Genomic DNA, 20,653 nt, shown 5'->3' with positions numbered 1-20,653 from the left:
TAGATGCTAGGATTATATGAAGGTCTATGTAATAGAAAAATGTTTGACAGATATGCGCTCTATTGATGTGATTTAGAATGTTTCTTAGTTGTTGGCTTTTGTTATGGCTGTGATAAACTGTAGGGTCCCATAACAGTATAGAATTTCTCCAGGAGCTTTATAACTACGTGTCGCTGAAGGATGTTCTCTTGGTGAAGGCTTGAACCTAATACCATTAGGCGAAAATTGCATCTCTAAATCAATATATCCCCCCCTCCTTCGCTCTAATGGAACACGTTGGCCATTTTAACGACATTATTCAGTATCCAAAGTTATTAATGTTTAAGCCAACATTTCACTTCTATAAGCGGGTTCAATTATTTATCAGAAATAGCCAATGAAAGTCCCGGCTGCCACGCGCAGTGTTGCCAATGGATTAAGATGAACTGGAAAACGACTGTCACTGTTACCAACTTAACGACAGTCAAGATACTAACGGTTCATAAAGCACGTTTGCAGTGCGTCACTTAATGTATCGCGTTAAACGAGATTGTGGTTTGATGAGAATGCGCGGAGATCCACGGAGCTGTGTATTACCTGACCTTCAATAACGCGGAGTCTCGAAGTGATGGGTCGTATACGCGGGTTTATTATAACGGGACGAGTCTTGTAACTTTCATTATTTTCACACATAACAACTTCCGATCAAAGAGAATATGACGAAAACAGACCAGTCTACGTCAATCACGTACAGTTAGAGTTAACTGCAGTTATTGAGGGTTGAAAGGGCTACAGATTGGTTCAGATTTAGGCAACGTTAAATCGTTTGAGGGACTGAGAAAAACCGTGAAAATTTGTTGTCATGGTAGCCATGTTTTTGCTCGAGATTTGAACAAGAAATATTATAAATGCTGTCGTTCGGTAATGTTGACACATATTTTAGACTGTGGAATTTCAATTTCGTAGCAAATTAGGACACTATATATACTTTTAAGAACGAAGATTTCTGTGAAATATTTGTTGGCTCAAAAATGTCCTTTAAAATGAATGTCATTTTACATACAAAGGTGGCCACGTCCGTTCCGATGTCAGGATCATTAATCCTTAACATTCTCCTTTGTTTTTATTCAATCATTTCTTTCATTCTCTTCTCTTCCTGCCTTACGCTTTTGTTATATTCGTTCTTTTATATTTAGCCTATTTTTTTCGTGTATTTTATGGGCGGATCGTTTAAAACGGACGTACGCAATAGCAAATTAAAATGTCCACATCATTATCCAGTAATCCAATCTAACATTCGAAGGCTTCTGTTCTAATTATCTTCCATATTGATAATACCCGAGTGACAATAATCCTTCCTCCTATTTATTGATGTTTGAAACGCAAAAATTACAGCGTTTCATGGCCTTAATTATAAGATATCATAGACTTACAAAATGAAAAGTCTCTTTTCTTCTATCGGTTTAGTACAAGAGGTAAATGTTTAAAAGGTAAAACGTGTTTAACAGTTTAGAATATAAAGGTTTATAAGCCGGTCACAACAATTTGTTGGAAAAGTCTGTCCATTGTACGAGGTGCGATCGAAAGGTTTCCAGACTGCGCCTATAAAAACCCGTACACTTATCTCAGGTATTAAATTCATCCATCACCCTCGAAGTAGTTCCCCTGGGAGTGAACAAAACGATCCCAGCGCCGCTGCCATGCCTGGAAGCATCCCTGGAAATCTTTCTTTGTCAGCCTGTCAAGCACCATCTGCGATTCTGCCTGAATCTCTTCTATCGTCTCAAATCTCCTTCCCTTTAGCTGAATTTTCATCTTTGGGAAGAGGAAGAAGTCACACGGCGAATAAGGAGGGTGCGGGATGACGGCCATGGTGTTTGAGGCCAAAAACTGCCGAACTTTGAGGGCGGTGTGCGCTGGCGCGTTGTCATGATGCGTCGCATGTGGAGTTCTTCCTTTAGAATCAGCTGACAGGTCCCATAGCCTATCCCAACAATGTCGCACAAGTCGTTGATGGTACGACGTCGATCTTCGTGAATGGCCTGCCGAATCTTCGTAACATTTTCGGGCGTTGTGCTCGAAGATGGTCGTCCAGAACGCTCGTCATCATCGACAGAGGTTCGGCCATTTTTAAGACGTGAATGCCACACAAAAGTTTGTGAACGACCCATTGCGGACTCCCCAAATGCTTGCTTTAGCATTTCATAGGTTTCCGTAGCCGTTTTGGCGAGTCTTTGGCAAAATTTGATGCACACGCCATTCCGAAATCGCAGGAGGGTCGGTGTAATGCACTACCAAGACGCCCGTAACTAAGAAACAAATGCTAATTCGATGATGCCGGCTGGCACACTGATTCACTATGAATGTAGGCCGCACCCCCTAGCGGCAGAAGCTCGTACTACATCCGGTTCGCCCTCTATTGACACAGTCTTGAAACTTTCCGATCGCACCTCGTAATTTACAATTTCCTCTAGTTTTTTAAGCACTGACAATCGGTTGTTAACTGAAATACATTTTGGCCTTATCTACGCTTCTATATTGTGTTTGTGTATTTCGTGTTCCATGTCGCGTGTGTTCGTGTGAGGATACCCGATTTGCGCTCACGTATCTGTTATTTCCGGATTTGGATAACAGTTTGCATGAAAGTCGTTAATAAACTGATTCTATTAAATGAAAATATAAAGTAACAAATCCACTACAACATGTCAACTCATTTTACAGACCGTAATCAAAGAATGAGCACAACACTGACTAATTGCAAATTATCTCCAATTAAAAAGAGAGCTGTGGAATCAGCTTTTTAACAAGGTCCGCTAATCGCCTGTTCCCTTCCCACATTAAAACCTCTGTAGTAGCAAAACACATTTCTACAGTGCATTGTTTGCTTGTAGCTCTGTGCTTTGGCTCTCACAATATCAGAACTGAAACAGTGTTTTGTTGTTACTATAATTACAATCGGAACACGTGCTTTTTACCCTCTGAATTCTATTAACTGTTTTGTTCCACGAGATCCCCGTTCTGTACAAACAAGAGCTTACTTAAGTTTAGGACTTCAGTGGCGTGTCACATTACGAGTAAACATTATAAATATGTCCTAGGAACTGGTCCTCGTTTAGAGACTTATTTGATGTGAAGTGATAAGGTTCTGAAGAATATTATGTTGTGACGATATTCTAGGGTCTTGTGCCTTGCAGTGTCTGGCTTCATGCCAGCGTTTCGGAAGAACATACTGCTTCCATCCTCAGTCCTGAAGCTGATATCCATGATATATCGCTGCCAGTAAAACTTTTCAGGGCCCTGATCCATACAACCAAACTCACCTTTCTCTACTTTCTCTCCCTCTCCCACTCTCGCCATTGGTCCACTCCAATGCCTGCTCCCATTGGCTCGGGGCAGGCTACACCTTTCACTTCCCGGCCTATAAACCCAGCACCTCACACCCTATTGGCATATTCATCGCCCTGATGACGGAGGCAGTATGACCTCTGAAACGTTGGTTAACATCGACCAGACTACACAGCGCAATAACCCAGAAGACGGATATCTTCAAAACTTAAGAACTTGTGTGAAGTTCTTTTAGCAGCGTTGGATGTACAAATATAAATGGTTTCGCGTTAATAAATGTTGTAGAATCACGAACGGCTTCCATGTTGGAATCGTTGATTATATTTCGAGATAGGTTACTTCATAATAGTAATTTATTTATACGACTGTATAATTTTAAATTTGTCGGGAAGTTACTGTTTATTGACGTTCTGAATAGAAAAAGTTGGTGGACAGACACATGCTTGAGAAATTTGTGTTCTCTCGGATCTTAAAAAAATAAAGAATTTGATGTTAAATGCAACAGAACTCGGATGTATATATGAGGCATTTGTAACTTTTATTAGTGAATTTTTTTTTTAATGTGACGCCTAGGTGTAATGGTTAGTAGTTACTGGTGCTTCGTGTTGAAAAGACCTGACATCCACTCGGTTTAATATTTTTCCGATTTCTGCAGGCAAAATTTTCAAATTGTAATACATCTTTGATACCTTTTCTCAGTCGATGGTAAATTCCCAAATAATAAAAATGAATGTATTGTAAGAGACAAGAGAGCACAGAACTGCGAAGTCCATGAAGGATAATCCAATTTAAATACTATTTAAGTTATGTTCTTACCTGAAATAAAACACACCGTTTCTTATTACTCGGTCGGTTGGCTAATATTTATTAAAAATGGCTGTTCGTAGTGAAAAATCAAACTAAATCTGCTAACACACTTTTTATCAAAACTTCGAGCTACTCAACGTTACGGACGATGGTACAAATAGTTCCTGCTGTGTGCACGTGAAGATATCATACCGCCACTGCACTGGATAGAAATAAATGTGACTGAATAGTTTGAATTCAAATGGAAACATTCGGGCTAAATCAATTAAGTCTTATTGTGAGGGGAAACTGGTTAGTTTGTCCTTGGAAATATACCGGGCGTTTCTGTTTGATTAAAATTACAGACAAAAATACTCTTTAGAGCTTTTGTATTGCTTCAAAATTTCTGATTCCTTGACGGGATTTCTGTTCACGTGCTGCTGGTTACTGGTGGTTGATTGGATTAAATAATCGTGACTTTGTATTTGCTTTTCAGGAAAAAGTGCTTGAAAGTCTGGTGCATTTCGTTGGACAAGGCCTTGCCTATATAAATTTGTGTAACAAAGCCACGCTATTCATAGTAGTTATCAGAAGTCTTGCCTTCGTAGTTCCCAGGCTGCGCTAATTCGACCCGGTGCTCCGGTAGCCGTCTCAAAAACATTGACTCTTGTGGTTAGACCGTTCTAATCATTTTTCGATTCTTGCCATGAATATCTCTTGATCTCTTCGCCCTCAATTATTACCACTACTTTTGAAGCTAAATCTTGGTATCGAGCGTACGTAGGAGCGTAGAGGTGACGGAAGAGGTTTTTTTTTGGAATGTTTTTGATGCGCACGCAAGTCGAGTCGTCGTAAATATATGAAGGAGGAAACAGGAGGAGCAACATGACAATAGAAAAGTAAGACACTTTGTTTCTTAATAATTAAGAAATGTTTTAAATACGAACTTAAAAATCTGTACTCCTCCCCCAATATTGTCAGCGTGATTAAGTCGAGAAGAATGAGATGGGCTGGGCATGTAGCGCGCGTGGATGGGACAAGAGGTGTGCACCGGGTATTGGTTGGGAAGCCTGAGGGGAAGAGACCTCTGGGGAGACCTAGACGTAGATGGGAGGATAATGTCAGGCGAGATCTATGGGAGATAGGAGTTGAAGGAGACTGGGTCCGGTGGAGGGCTTTGGTTAGTTCGGTGATGAACCTTCGGGTTTCATAAGCCATCTGGTTGGTTGGGTCCACTATTTGGGAAACCTGAAGGGAAGAGACCGCTGGGGAGACCTAGACGTAGATGGGAGGATAATCTCAGGCGGGATCTATGGGAGATAGGAGTTGAAGGAGACAGGGTCCAGTGGAGGACTTTGGTTAACTCGGTGATGAACCTTCTGGTTCGGTAAGCCATCTAGTTAGTTAGTTAGTTTAAATACGTTGCTGGGAATGAGCCACCGCGGAATGGATCCCAGAGCTGTTCGGAACAAGAAAGGGCAAGTACAGGATGATTCGAAAGTTATTTTTCACATGTGAGGACAATATTCAAATGCCCCTAGGCATACAGAGGCCCTACGTGGTGCAGGGACTTGTGACGTTTTGACTGTGATCATTACCTTTCATCGGTTCTGTCGATTTGTTCCTGTATAAGAATTGTGTGTTGTGACCGTTTTGAATCATTCTCAATACCCAAACCATGATTGATTGAGCGATCATTGATTAAGTTTACGAAATGCTGACCAAATTTCCTTCTTTGCCGGAATGCACCGGTTCGACTCGGAAGTGTTTTCGCGTGTCCGGCCAGTCCGCCACAATGCACGCCGCATTTGCAACAGGATACAAACGAGAAGCTTTCGCTTGGTGTACTGAAGAGTTTTAACATGTCTGGGTAGAAGGAGAGATGATGATGATGATGATGATGAATGCAAATTTTCGTAACAATAGGTGACTCAAAATTTGTAACAGACAGAATTACGTGCCTTCAGTTTTAACTCGGCAGCAGTTGGTAATAGTCCTCCCTCCCGCTTACGTGGCTTGTTAAAAGCGTTAATGGATTCATTATACAGAACGCTCAGTGCAGAAACCGCGCATGTCCTGCTCCAATTCGATAAATTTGCCGGCCAACTGAAGCCACTAAGTTCCTCACGCACCAAGAGTCAACATGCTCGCAAATATACTACAGTAAACCGACATTTCTTTAGAATAAGTTTGTCTGTTGTTTTGTATGGGTTGAAATTGGGTCTTTTACTGGGCGTGAAGGATATAACATGACTATCAAATCTAAAACTTCTTGACGATGGTGAAGAGTCAATTGAATGAAAATTTACTTGGATATTATCCATCGTCTAGTGAATATAAAACGTAAAACGACGTTTCGGAGATGGGGCTCTATCTCCGTCTTCAGGTTCCTACTCAGTTGGGCCCACTAGATAGAGCTAATCCCTATCTCCGGACAAATTAAAAAGTCCGGAGATAGGGATTAGCTCTATCTAGTGGGCCCAACTGAGTAGGAACCTGAAGACGGAGATAGAGCCCCATCTCCGAAACGTCGTTTTACGTTTTTTACGTTTTATTACTAGACGATGGATAATATCCAAGTAAATTTTTATTCAATAACATGACTAGTTGAGATTTCGGGTTCTCACAGCGGCGAATATGAAGGTCGTTGTATTCTGGAAAGTTTCGCCATGTCGTTTGGTAGACGTTTATCGACGTTTCAGATTTGATTGCTATTATGAAGGCAGGAAGCACCCTTGAAACTTCGGTAAACTTCTGTCAGACTACACTTCGACTCTTTCCGTCTGTTGTCGAGATTAATAACATGTGGAGCTTCACCTCCACACGCCTCTTCGCCTTCGTGGTGTGGTGCAGTTTGCATAAATATCTTCAGTGAATTTGCAGTACCTAGTGGTTGTGTTATCTTCGCTGATGTCTGATGTTTCTAAATGGCGCATTTTGACATAAATTTAATGCTGACTTTATTTTTTACCTTGTTCCGCGTTTTGATACAGTCTTATTGCACTTGGATAGTGTCCTTTAATGAAATATATGGCCGTATTCAATTTGGTATCCGCTTTGTTTGTTTCAAAACGTATTAAATGTTTTAGTAAATGTATTTATCACAAATCTGTGGTGACTGAACTTCCAGTCCATCTGAATGAGACAGTAGATGGAAAATTGCGCATGGCTAATATTGATTATTTCTTATGTTCAGTTTAGCAGTTTTGTGCTGAAATGACGTAATATATCCAAGAAATTAGGCTAATATTATCAGCGTGCCGGGATGTGTCTCCCCATACAAAACCATGAAGCAGTTGACAGATTTGGTTATGTGTTTTTCTGCGTTTTTGCACCGTGCCTTCGTCTAGATGTTGTATATTTCGAAGGAACATTGTGTTTCCGTCTTCAGAGTTAAAGTGAGTAGGGCTAAGACTTAGATTGGTTATACGGGCGAAAGTTTAAATATCGGACAAGTAGCTCAGGGAGAGTAGCCAATCAGATCCACAAAAATGGAATGGAATTTGTGCCTTATTTAGAGTTAATTTTAACGAGGAACCTAATAAAACGGATACTACCTCTTACTTCAACAACGTCTAGCCTTAACCCACTTTAACCCTGAATATGGAAGAGGCATGTTCCTATGAAACGTTGGCGGACAACGCGAAGAATTGTGATTTGAACTAACATCGCGTGGAAACTTTGCATCTAACATTTGACAGATTTGTTGAACTTTGGTATGAATGGAAATTTTCATTTACTAATCGTAAGCATTTTTTGCGTTTATAGATTATATTTTAGGGCCTGGACAGAAATTTGACTGTAAAGATTAATTTCGTCTGGGGGATTAACACTTACACTTCGCTGTACGTAGCTACAAGCCTAAGAGTTCGTGTCCGTCCACCCACGCAAAGGTAATCTATCCCAGTCAACTGTGACTTCGCTAACCTTCTTCGCAGATGTCGAAGGCCATGTTTTTGACGGAACACACTTCTCAACTAATCTTACGAGGGAACATAGACTAATTTAAAACCTTGGGACGAAAATGAGTCATAATTGCTACACTTGGATTTTACCATATTCTATTCTTGATACATGTCCACATAAATACAGAGAAAAACTAGCGTAGAAAGTGTATTCCATACCGGAATACACATAAATGTCCTCATAAGTTCTGTGCAACGTGATTGTGTTTCCTTTCCCCTTTTAGATTTTAATATTTTGCATTATATTTATATTTATTTAGAGACACTTCACGTTTCAGAAGAAGAAATACATTTCGAATGCCAGGCATATAAAATAATTTGACAAAATATTTCTACTCCGAAAAATCGGGGTATAAAGAAATATAAATAGGCTTGACAAATTTCGTAAGCAATAACACTTTAAGAAACAAATAGGCGGAAAGGTGACGTGTGGACCGAACTTTGGGTTTGTTAGACATGAAAACTGTTTGTCAGTTAAATGATTTAGTAACCAATTTGTCTGTCAGTTAATCGATTTATTAGTATTACCTAAATATTAGTGCAGGCGAAAACACGTCAGTAGGAAGAATCTCGTTTCCAGAACATCCTGGAACTGCTAGTGAGTTCGTGCACCTCGGCCCCTGGAACGATACTTCACGATTTACAGGTCGTGCTGGTTGCATATAGCTACTACGATCAGATAAGCGAAATGAACCAAAAGTCGTGAGCTAATGAATAGACACGTAATGGTACCACAGGTAATTGAATTCTGACAAAGAACTGGCTGCATTGTTACAGCGACAGCATTCATGAGGATAACGTCATTTGCTGTATGGATGAAGCCGCGAATTAAAAGTTCTTCTGTTGTTGACTTCCTAAAATAGAATTTATGATTTTGGTTATGATATAGCATTGATTGCGAGGCGATGCACTGTGATTTATTGCAATGTGGTGTAATGTAAGCACGTGTGTGCGCATATAATATTTTGTGACGACTGATTCTGAAGACGCATTTAGGGAATGTTTCGTATTAGTCAGTTAAAATAATTTCACCGAAATCCCTACGTTACAAAACATTAATGATTTTTGAATATTTTTTACCAACACTAACTTGAAGGTCCGACACCGCTGATATCGACAAGCGACAGGGAGACGAACATGAGCCAGTTTTATCCACATCTCATCTTACTTTAGTAAGATCCAACTTAATGTTCAAGATGACTGCCTTCTGGGTTGTAACGCCGTGTATTCTGGTCTTATACCGACGTTTCAGGTGTACTTTCAGCCTCTATAATTTCCCCGATGATAGATGCAGGCAGTAAGGACCTCTGAAACGTCGGTAAGCTTCTACCAGACAACACGGCGCTATAACCCAGAAGACAGCCATCTTCATTATTCAATAATAATCATATTATGTATAATGTGAGCAGTTGAAAATCTTAATAAATATCAAAAATGCAGAGAAAATCATTTGTGTGTTAGTGACGTTCTCTGGTACGAGTAATGGAAATAACGTTTTGGACGTTTCGCTTACATTATTGTGATTTGCCGATTTTTGGTTTGGTGCCACGCCCATATATCAATATTTGTGTACGTGAACGACGTATTTGCTGACTTTAGGAGAATCTTTCGTTGTTCCTCGCGACAGTTACACTGTCCCTCAGCAAATTCACATCCCGTCAGAATATCATTTAAAACGCACCAATAAATAGTTTTACCTCGGCGTCAGCTGAAATAATCATTCCGAAACTCTTGTCGCAGCTGCTAACAATCTCTTCCAAAGTTATGTGAAACACTTTCTGTGCTCTGAGGGTAGTATTTCCGCCACCACAGAGCATCTAAGTTGTGTAAACATTGTCACTTCGAATCGCAGTCTACTGTCAATTATTCCTCGGACTTCATCGAGTCTGTGAGTAATTATACTGGCGTCGGGCAGAAGTTTAGAAAGGCTGGAGAGAGGATGGGAATTATTCCCTCTCTCCTCTCTTACTCTCTTTCTGCCCCTCTAAGAAATAAATCAGTCGTTTATATTATGTGTGTGAAGGCAAGTGACGAATGCTGGATTGAGTTTAATTAAAACGCCTTTGAATAACGAACGCTGCGTTAGATTCAAAGGTTCGTGTTCTCCGTCTCTTTCTAGCAGATTCAAATTGTACTGGTCCTTTATTCCACAACAGAATTTAGTTAACCGAACAATGAATTTGGGTGAAACGGTTTTCAATATAAAAGAATACCACATTGTAGCTCAAATTTATTGAAATTACGTGTACATGTCGTGTAATTTGTTGTTGTTGAAGAATATTTATTTTCCCTTCAAGTTGGTTACTGAGTGACAAATATCATAGGCTAAGCCATTTAAAATATTAACAAGGGTTTAAAATGCACGCGTAATAGAAATATAGATTTCTGCCACAAGTAAGTAATTTACAGGTTTTAAAAATTAGTTTTAAAACGTTACATGTATTTCAGACTATGAGAGAAAAATATCAAAACTCATTTGAGCTTGGATTAAAGAGTTTGCAGGCTGATAGAAATTCTACTACGTCCATGCCTGAAATATAAACTTTGTCTCGGTAAACGCTATGAATTTTTAAAAGGATTTTTCACAATGGAAACTTAAAGAAATCAAATTAATGGCGCTGGTTGTATACACGCGCCCCACAATTTCGCACTCCTTCCATGTTTATAATGTTGATCCGAGATAAGAATCACCAAAATGAGGTTGACTTTGATTAATTGTTGTTAATAAAATTATGGTGTGTAATATTCCTACGTGCCATTTGATGAGCGGACTACGAGAACGATCCAGCTTCTTATTGGTCAAACTAAAATGTCCTTCTTGTGTGTATCAGGCGTTAAGCCTTTCCTGAGCGTTCGTTCTTCTACAGAACTGTACTGCCAAATTCTCAGTGCTTTTTGGATATTTTTATGGCTAGTGGATGCAAATCGGCTCGTTGGAAGGAAAAAAAAAACAGATAGCCGCCGACGTACATCCATGTCTCAAGTGGGATTTGAACCCACAATTACAAAGAGCCAGCAGCCAAGACCCACGTCATGGACCGAATCTTTCTTCGTAATGTATAAGAGTAACACGTGCGTGGCGCAGATTATGTTGTAAAATATTTGACCGTGCCGGTTTTAATGACATTTGCTTGTGTTATCGCCGTGTTTCATCAATTCCTGTCCTTCTATTTATATGACGACCTGTGTTTCTTTTACCAGAGAATTTATAGCTTAAAAGTCTATTTCTCTGTTTACTTTGTACACGTTTTATTTTTAATTTGTCGACATTTGTACATGTGTTACACAAGTTCTGTGTTTTCAACTCGTAATCGTCCCCTTATATCTATAGGCTATATTTCTTTTTCTTGGGTCAATGTTTTAAATTAAATGAGTTATCGTAGTGAAACAATAATTAGTCTAAAATCTATAAGAAATAATAACCGTTATAGTTACCATTAAATAAAAACACTTCTCGATATCGTAATTTTGTCTCGTATAACTTAAATTTGTGAAACAAAAATTGTATATTTGTATCTTAATTGCGTCATGTTTGTGTTATATCAATACATATATTTATTTTTCCAGTCTATACACAAAACTTGTTTTAAAATAATGTTGTTAAAATTATTTATAACATCTACATAACATAATGTTATAAATAATTTTAACAACATTATTTTAAAACAAGTTTTGTGTATAGACTGGAAAAGTAAATATATATTGGTAAAAATTGTATATTTTTGTAAGGTCGCTGACAGATGGTCTGTCATTCCGAGCGCGATGGTGAGATCCAGAGGTTCTTGGACATGGGTTAAACAGTTTCTATGCGCTGAACTGAGGAGTTATACCAGGGAACAGATACACGGAAACGTTGGTGGGATAAATAATGAACTAGGTCCCATCGCTGGGAATAAAAAGGAAAATATATGAGGTGTTATATGATTCCCGGACGTTTCTAACATACAAACAGAAAGATAACGAAACTTTTTCTAGTGAATGATTTCCTAACTTTAAGCTAACACGCGTAACACACTACACTGTTAATGGATTACATGTGTAGATTTAAGTTTGCTTCTGGAAGGAGATGGAAGGTAAAACAGTGTTATTATTTCACTTCGATTCTTTTGCATTTTGTAGCCATACCAGATTCTCGACGCAGTCTCCCCCCCCCCCCCCCCCCCCCCGATCTAGGCAGCCTGTCAGCGAGACTTGTTTTCAACCCGCTAATGGCTATATATTTTGTCTACAAAATTAATTGTTTTCCCTCTTTCTGTTCCGTTCTATTTTTGTTCCGACGCCGTGACTATTATTCACTGACCAAGCCTTACTCCACCAGCTGCATCTATTGTAATATTAATTGGGCTCCACTGTAAATTAAATGATTTTGTTGAGCGTATGTGCACAAAGCACTGCCTTCTCGCAAATGTCATTGATTAAGCTACATTTTTGCATCCTCTGAACAGCGTCTGTTTGTTTGTTTGTTTGTTTGTTTCAATATGAGCACACACTTTTTTTAAATAAATATTTTATTAATATTTATTTGACTGCAAATGGGTTTTTACCTGGTGGCAGTGGTCCTACAGTAAGACACAAAACAATAAGACACAACAAAACATAAGACAACAAAAACAATAAGAAACAACAGAAAAATGAGACAGAACAAAACAGTAAGACAAAAAGACTTAAGACAACAAAAACAATAAGACACAACAAAACATAAGACAACAAAAACAATAAGAAACAACAGAACAATGAGACAGAACAAAGCAATAAGACACCAAAAAACATAAGACAACAAAAACAAGACACAACAAAACAATGAGACAACAAAACAACACACCACACTCAAAATAAAGCAGCTCATAATATTACAAAACCATATAACCTAAAGTACATAACTTAAAAATTAATACCAACTAGACATAAGAGAGTAACAGTAATGAATTACACGTTTCATATACAGTGTGGTCCTCATCTTTAATTACATAATCACTCATAAATTCATACACGTTTGTACGTGTGTAGCTCCAAAGTATGTGCGAATCGCAGTTTCTTAGAGAAAACAGTAATTTGTAATAAGGTCTTATGTCGTCATTTCCTTTTATAAATTAGTGACATTCAACATTCCACCACACGGACTTCCGAATGTAGCGTTTGTGCTAAGGTCTGTAAAGAAATTGAAGTAGATAAAATTTACAAAATACTTCAGCGAGATTCTTTCTTCCATAAAATTTAAATAAATGTAATGCGTACGGACGAGTGTTATAATGTTTTATCTTTGTGTTAATGTAATATCGTTAATAATAATATTGGTTTGTGTTTTTCTTGGCTACTTGAAAAAACTCTTAATCAGTTAATTTACTTACCAATGCTCTGAGTATCTTATTAAGCTGGAGGAACCTGCTGTCAACGACCTTAATGCGTCAGATTTAGGTATTTCAGAATATGCGCAACTAACTTTTACTTTAAAACTTCTTGACGATGGTGAAGAGTCAATTGAATAAAAATTTACTTGGATATTATCCATCGTCTAGTAATAAAACGTAAAAAACGTAAAACGACGTTTCGGAGATGAGGCTCTATCTCCGTCTTCAGGTTCCTACTCAGTTGGGCCCACTAGAGATAGGGATTAGCTCTATCTAGTGGGCCCAACTGAGTAGGAACCTGAAGACGGAGATAGAGTCCCATCTCCGAAACGTCGTTTTACGTTTTATATTTTACTAGACGATGGATAATATCCAAGAAAGGTCCGGAGATAGGGATTAGCTCTATCTAGTGGGCCCAACTGAGTAGGAACCTGAAGACGGAGATAGAGCCTCATCTCCGAAACGTCGTTTTACGTTTTTTACGTTTTATTACTAGACGATGGATAATATCCAAGTAAATTTTTATTCAATTAACTTTTACTTTGATCGGAGTTAGTTGTAATATATGTTCTTTCGTCACTGGAGAGAAATTGTTTAAAAATTCACTTCCATAACAGAACATGAGATATGAACAGCTGTACACATGCAGAAATAAGTTCTCCTGCTGAAAACCCTTAATAGATTACAATGGGCTTCTTTCGACGAATTTTCTAATATATTCTCTGTTGCTTCAGTTTAGCCGATAAATTAATGGAATTTTTGTATGTATTTTAAGCTAAAGCTTCGAATTCCACTGTGTCTGGAATTCATGGCAAAATTCCAACACCAAATAAACTTCGTTACGGAACACAGAAGCTGTGTAGGGCGTCGGAGATAGGGTATTACCGCACGAGCAAAATTCTTGATACAAAACACTAGACCCTTAAAATGTGAGCCGTGTAGTTTGCTTGTTATGATTAAGTTTTTATCTGTTAAAATCAGAGGCTAATTTGCCACACTCGGAAATTCCAGAAAGTCGCAAGGTTTTTTTTTTTTTTTTTTTTTTTTTTTGCTAATTCGGTTGTAAATTTTAACCCAGGGATGAGAGAACAGGAAACAGTTTTCTACGGAATTTCATTACGAAAGGCCCGATGGTCGTAACACCCAGTCTAGGAAGAGTAATATAATTAGTAATTAATTGATGTGCATAATTTCATACCACTAACAATACCGTGGACTGTGATGTTTCTGAGGTGGATATAGAGCCAGAGACACGTAATTCATGATGATGAAACGTGGTATTCTAAAAGAAATACACAATTGATAGCAAAGTAATAGAGTGAACGAAGTGAATTTTGTTAAGTGATAGTTTCCAAGAAAAATTTCTGTAAAGAATAACAAAAATTTCGGTGAAATGGAACCTGTGTTTGCTATTAGTACATTCATTCCGTACCTTCTACTTGTCATTAAGAAATTCCTTTTCTTTACTTTAAACATGTTTAAAATCAATGGCGACCGTTTAATTACTACAGTTAACCCTTTGAAGCCGAAGATCGTCTGAATATTATTTATGAATTCAGTCCGTACCGCGAAGAAAACACTACACCTCACCATTACGAAAATCAGCTGGTTAACCCTTTGAAGCCGAAGCTCGTCTTCATAATATTTACGAATCCAGACCGTACCGCGAAGAAAACACTTCACTTAACCATTAGAAGTCGAATCAGGCGGTACCACATAACATAAGAACATCCCGGTCGAAGCCTTAATGAATAAGATAACTGATATACAGGTGTGTGCATTGAGTTGCATTTATCTCTGGCTTTTAGTTTAAGGATGTTGTAATAGAACAAATTCATATCAATTAATTATTGGCAATAAATCGATCTTGACGTTGAATTGGCTCAAAGAGCACGTCAGCACGTTCAGTGCTTGTCACAATAGCACGTAGCACGTCTTCGGACATGATGTGGTGGGCGATTTTGCAAGTTCTGTGTGTTACGACGTACATGGCTGCTTGACGTGACAAGGGTCTTCCCTGGGGGTTGGCCGTCGTGACTACGGGTTGAGTAGGCCTATGCAAGACGCAAGAACGCGAAAGTAAGTATCCCGACCACGAGCCTGGATGAATATAGAAAATGCATGTTTTGTGAACCAACCGAGGAAGTTCTCGAGATGAAAAGGAAGGGCTTTCAAAGCACGTGCAAGTACGCACGCATATTTTATTACAACTTTTTGTTGATGTTAAGTAAATATAACTTAAGATTATTATTGACTGCGGTAGGTAGGTAGTAGGTAAGTAGATGGGTGGATAATTTGATTTATTGATTGATTGATTTATTGCTGGAAAGAAAGTAAGTAAGAAGGGAAATAATTAGACCTAATTTGTAAAGAAATGAAGGAGGGAGGGAATGAGGAAAACAATGTTGTATTTGTGTAAAGTGTTTTGTTCTGATTAGGCGTGTCGAGGGACATATATATTGTGATGGAGATGATAATCTTCTGGAATTTTGCACCTTAGAGTAATTTACCTAGAGACTTCGGTCTTCGTACTGAAATCTCACGCGTCTAGCGACATTTGACTGCTCTGAGATACAGAAATCTGTGTCTTCTTAAATTGTAGGTCATAATATTTATCGCTCTTGTCTGTACTCACCCGAAATCCCGTCGTACGTCCACCACTCCGCCCAGCTGGCCCGGATTTCTGAAATAAAGTAGAATATCCAGATTATGAAAAAAATTATTTACGTCATCGACATGAGAATGGGAATGAACGATGGTTTTTTTTTCTGATTTAGATGATTACATGCGATTAGTGTTAGATATGACCTCGTGTAACCTGGCAGCTAAAAGATGAATTATTTGAAACCAGGAGCTTCGTACGCTGTACTCCTCGCCAAATATAATTAAACTTATAAAGTCAAGGAGTATGTGATGGGCAGGGCATTTAGCACGCATGGGATAGAATAGAAATGCGTACAGGGTTTTGGTGGGCAAGCCAGAAGGAAAGACGCCATTAGGAAGATCACTTATATGTATCATTGCTGAGGTCTTGGGTCTGAAATGCGTGAAGTTTTACTCCCACGTCTCCTACACGTCTTTATAAGGCGGTTATTAAGTACAAGGACAGATTTTTATTCTATTGCACTTTAACAAATGAATACCGAGTACTCCTTTAGAATACTGACGGTGTGATGAAATCACTTTGATGAGACCTGGTTTAAGAAAGAGGAGATACAGCGAAACAGGATCTTTTGTGGCTTGTACAAGGCTCATAATACACCCCCCCCCCCGCCCCAAACCCTCAACAAAATAAGCATAATAAGACGTGTGACACCTTAAAGAAAGCAAAATACTGCTACTCCTTCTTTGCGCATGCGTCATGAATTTCATAGAGTTTATTGAGGTTATGTTCTAACCTTCTGTGCACCAGACAGACTCCACCCTAAACAATAGCGGCGTGGATTCATTCCATCTCATTTCCTACACAGAATTGTCATCCCAGCTTTTAATATTTGAAATTTATTCCCCATGTACTTCGTCGTTCTTTTCCTTCTTCGTCGCTGTTTCTCTACGCTCTTCTGTCTCTTTCAAGTGGCCCCATAAAACAGAGAATATAACACGACAAAGCCGAGCTTATTTCACTTGGAGAAAAATACAAGTTTCCATGTGGATATATTATCATAATCTTCTCTCTGACTGTGAAGAAAGTAAAGGCACTGAATGTACAGTCGTGGGCCAAAGAAAAGTCTCCCATCACGTGGGATAAAGCAGCAAGAGTTCATTACGTTTCTGAACAAGACTGGAATGGAGTTAGAATATACATTTCATATACGTATTTGTTGCTGTTTGCGTAAGATATTAGACTTTATGTCCATTCCTTGCTAAATTGTCGCGTTGCAAACATTGAAAATATACTTCCTTGTATTTTGTTAAATATCGGTTATATTAAAAAACATTTCAGATTTAAGTGTTTGATTTCCGTGAGCTTACTTTATAAAACACAGTTTTACCAGACGAGCCATTTAAAAATACAGCTTGTAAACTTCAGCCTTGCACATTTGGGGCTTATAATTACTTTGTATACACAAATTTGATTTTGGTAGACACCGAATTTTATTGAAATCCGCCCAGTAATTTTGGCAATGAAATCGGCCAAACCATAAAACAGTCGTAAAATATGCTTCATGTTTTAATATACATTAATTAGCGTACTTATTTGGTGGTTCTTAAAAAAATTTGCCAACTGTTCCGGTCTCATATCGAGGACATTGGTTCAATGGATAATCCATATTGGCTTTCAATTTCGAAAGTCGCAATGAAACGTATTTTTCTTTGAATAGTTTCGACTTCCCCCCACCCCCCGATAACTATCGTTCCAAAATGCTTCATACACCCCCATGAGTACGAGCTCCCCTAAAATGTGAGACAGGTTTAAACAGCCAGGGTACATTCGTCTGACCTGGAACCTGGCTGAACTCAAAAGTAAAGAAGTTTCAGTTTAGGGTTTGACTCCACCACAGAGTATAAATTTATCGTTAAAACTGAAAGGGGGGTGTGGCTCGTAAACAAGGCAAGACAAACTTGATTAATTGTTTATGTATTCCGAGAACTTCTGACTTCATCTGAATAACGACTAGGAATTATTCTGTTTTTTTTTTTAGTGGAACAGTATCTGAGTGTAAGGTTTAAAACTTCATTTAAGTGCTTAAAAATCTCGTCTATACAAACACTGAACAGAGAAAGTTATATGCGGTACATTTCACTACACGTTTTGCACTTTACTATGGGACATTCCACATTCTCTCTCTTTACGTAAACATGGTTTTATTTTAGAATGATAAAATAACTTATGAAACAAACCTACTACTGCACATAGCTGTCTTCTGGGATGTTGTGACATTTCAGAGGTGTTTAAAGCCTCCATCATCAGGGCGACTGCTAGATTACACGGCGGAACAGCCCAGAAAATAATGATCTCGTCGCCGCGAGAGCCTAAAGTTTCACTAACTTACTGTTGATAAGGACCAGAGTTAAAAATTGTCCTGACAGCTTCAAAAGTATCGTAATCATGACCAGTTTTATTCCGAATGTTTTTAGGACCGATTATAGTTAGGAGGTTACACACTAATGCAGTCCATCGTATAGAACTCAGTAGACTAGTGTCAGATTTTAAACAAATCTGTAATGTGTTAATAACTTTTATTTTGTGGTCGTTAGGAGACTCTTCCAAAAGCATCCTAAAGTTATTTTGCCTTTGGTTTTGTACAGTGTCCTTATCTCTTCATGCGAGTTATGTCAATCTGCTGAAAGACACAGTATTCAAGTACGAATATTCGTAATTTTCGACAAAGACAATTCTTTTCAGTTCCGAACAGCATTAAATCCAAATTGCTTTTTTGGGAAACTTTTGTGTTTTGTCCCTTCCCACAAGATCCTCCGACCGTCGGCCAATGTACAACTTTCAGCTAACTTTCAGATAACCCATCGTTGTCATAATTCAAAGACAGCAACTGTTTAAAAAAGTTACGTTCGATGACAGTTTTGTGCGTGGGGAAAATGGGAATGGAATTGAAGATTAGTTCTGAGTTTCGGCACATCTTTGAAAGGCGTGATTCTTCTCAGAAACTTTTCCATTGTATGGACCACTTCTTATCTCGAAGAATGCCTGTGGAAGTTAGGCTGGCTGGAGACTGCTTTCAGTTTTAAATCTGTATATCCAACAAGAATTGTCGTACAAATTAAGATACTTTTCCGGTCCACAACGAGAAACATTTCTTTCAAATATTACACTCATTATTTGTGGCAATTTTAATACGTCGGATTAGTTCGTCCAGAAGAAAATAATGTTAATTTAGTTTTGAAATCAAAAATTTGTGTGTTATACGCGTCAAATTATAAACTGTGGTTTCGAAAACCACATTGATAAAAGCCTGGTAAGGCTTAATGATCCGGTTGAAATAATATGCTTGTAACAATACTAAAACGAACAAATTTTGTATGAGAAACAGAACTCGAATGGACAAGCTAATTATCAGCAATAAAGCACGGCTTTAATCCAATAAACAGTCTGTGGGTGTCTAGCCTTTACTTTGGTACGATTATCCTAATTGAATGTCCCTCCAACTTTATGGTATAATATTTACCGTGAAACAAAAACTGATTATGATTCCCTCGATATTATTTACCACTTAATTAAACTTAGCCGCTGTGTAAAGGTTCCAAAAGTAATTAAACTTCATGCCATTGCTTATAAACCTGCATACTCAATGGCACGAATTCTACCAAAATCATGTCCGCTAATTTACATTTAACTCAGATTGAGGTTAAGGAATTTTTCATCGTTATGTGGTTAATAAATATTCTTTTTGATATATCTTGTAACAGGCCTGTAGGCCTAAGGATTTATGGTAAAGTAATTATTAAGTAACTTTATTGTACCGAATCTGACTTAGCTGATGATGATAAGTTGACTGCTATTATGAAACCAAAAATGTCACATCCATGTTGGCGATAAGATGGTTTTGGGTCCTGTTATGAGGCAGCTGATTGCAGGGAACTCCACGTCTTAATTATCGACTCCCTGTACTGTTACGACTTTTCTGTTATCGAGATCTATGTCTGTAACATGATCTCGTCTCATGGGTATTCCGACAAAAAATGTTTCGTCCATTTCTTATTTCGTACTTGCATGAAACATTCCATACATTTCATTGTCCAGACTTAAGTCACATAACAGTTTTAGGCTTAAATGATTACACAGCTTTGCATTTTCGTAATTTCCTCCACTCCTTTCGAGATGAAGCTCCATAATAAAGTTAAAGATACAATTTTATAAGGTCCAGCATTCGACAGTGAAATGACGTACGCACTGGCGCCATATTGCGCCGCAGTAGGTTTTCGTGTTTCAGTAACACGAGCGAAGAGTGTTTGAAAACGTAAGAACATCGCCCTTTTTACTGGGGGTTTTAAGATTTGCTTTTATATCCTGCGAGAGTGAAAAGCTGATAAGGCTGGCTGTTAAGTACGAGTATTATTAAGGAACCTTTACTGCACTCGGTATGGCCTCCCGTAAATTTCTCGCTTTTTCCAAGTTCATTCTCATTTCAAAGACACGCATTAATCAAGACGTTAGATTCTGAATGAAAGGGTAAGAACGTTCCCAAGGGCTGTGCAGCTGTCTTACGATTTGTAGGTCGAAGATGGATGTCTTCTGGGTTGTCGAGCCGTGTACTCTGGTAGATGTATACC

General features: G+C 38.4%; 2 protein-coding genes across 2 annotated transcripts in view; one reads left to right on the top strand and one right to left on the bottom strand.

Moving 5' to 3' along the window:
* LOC110837456 (uncharacterized) overlaps window positions 1–20,653 on the top strand; it is a 516,015-nt gene that overhangs the window by 282,262 nt on the left and 213,100 nt on the right. The window lies entirely within an intron of this gene.
* The window catches only part of CARPA (Carbonic anhydrase-related protein A), a 279,269-nt gene that overhangs the window by 183,648 nt on the left and 74,968 nt on the right, over window positions 1–20,653 (bottom strand). The window contains exon 2 of the mRNA XM_087343739.1: window positions 16,059–16,106. Within this exon, the coding sequence (XP_087199865.1) occupies window positions 16,059–16,106 (48 nt within the window). The remainder of the gene's footprint in view (window positions 1–16,058; window positions 16,107–20,653) is intronic.

The sequence above is a fragment of the Zootermopsis nevadensis genome, unplaced genomic scaffold (genome assembly GCF_977971745.1).
Source record: "Zootermopsis nevadensis isolate Lab colony 2312 unplaced genomic scaffold, Znev_1.0 Znev_ptg000006l, whole genome shotgun sequence".
In the NCBI taxonomy this organism is placed as follows: Eukaryota; Metazoa; Arthropoda; class Insecta; order Blattodea; family Termopsidae; genus Zootermopsis; species Zootermopsis nevadensis.
The sequence above is the reverse complement of the archived record's forward strand: the minus strand, read 5'-3'. Positions and strand labels throughout refer to the sequence as shown.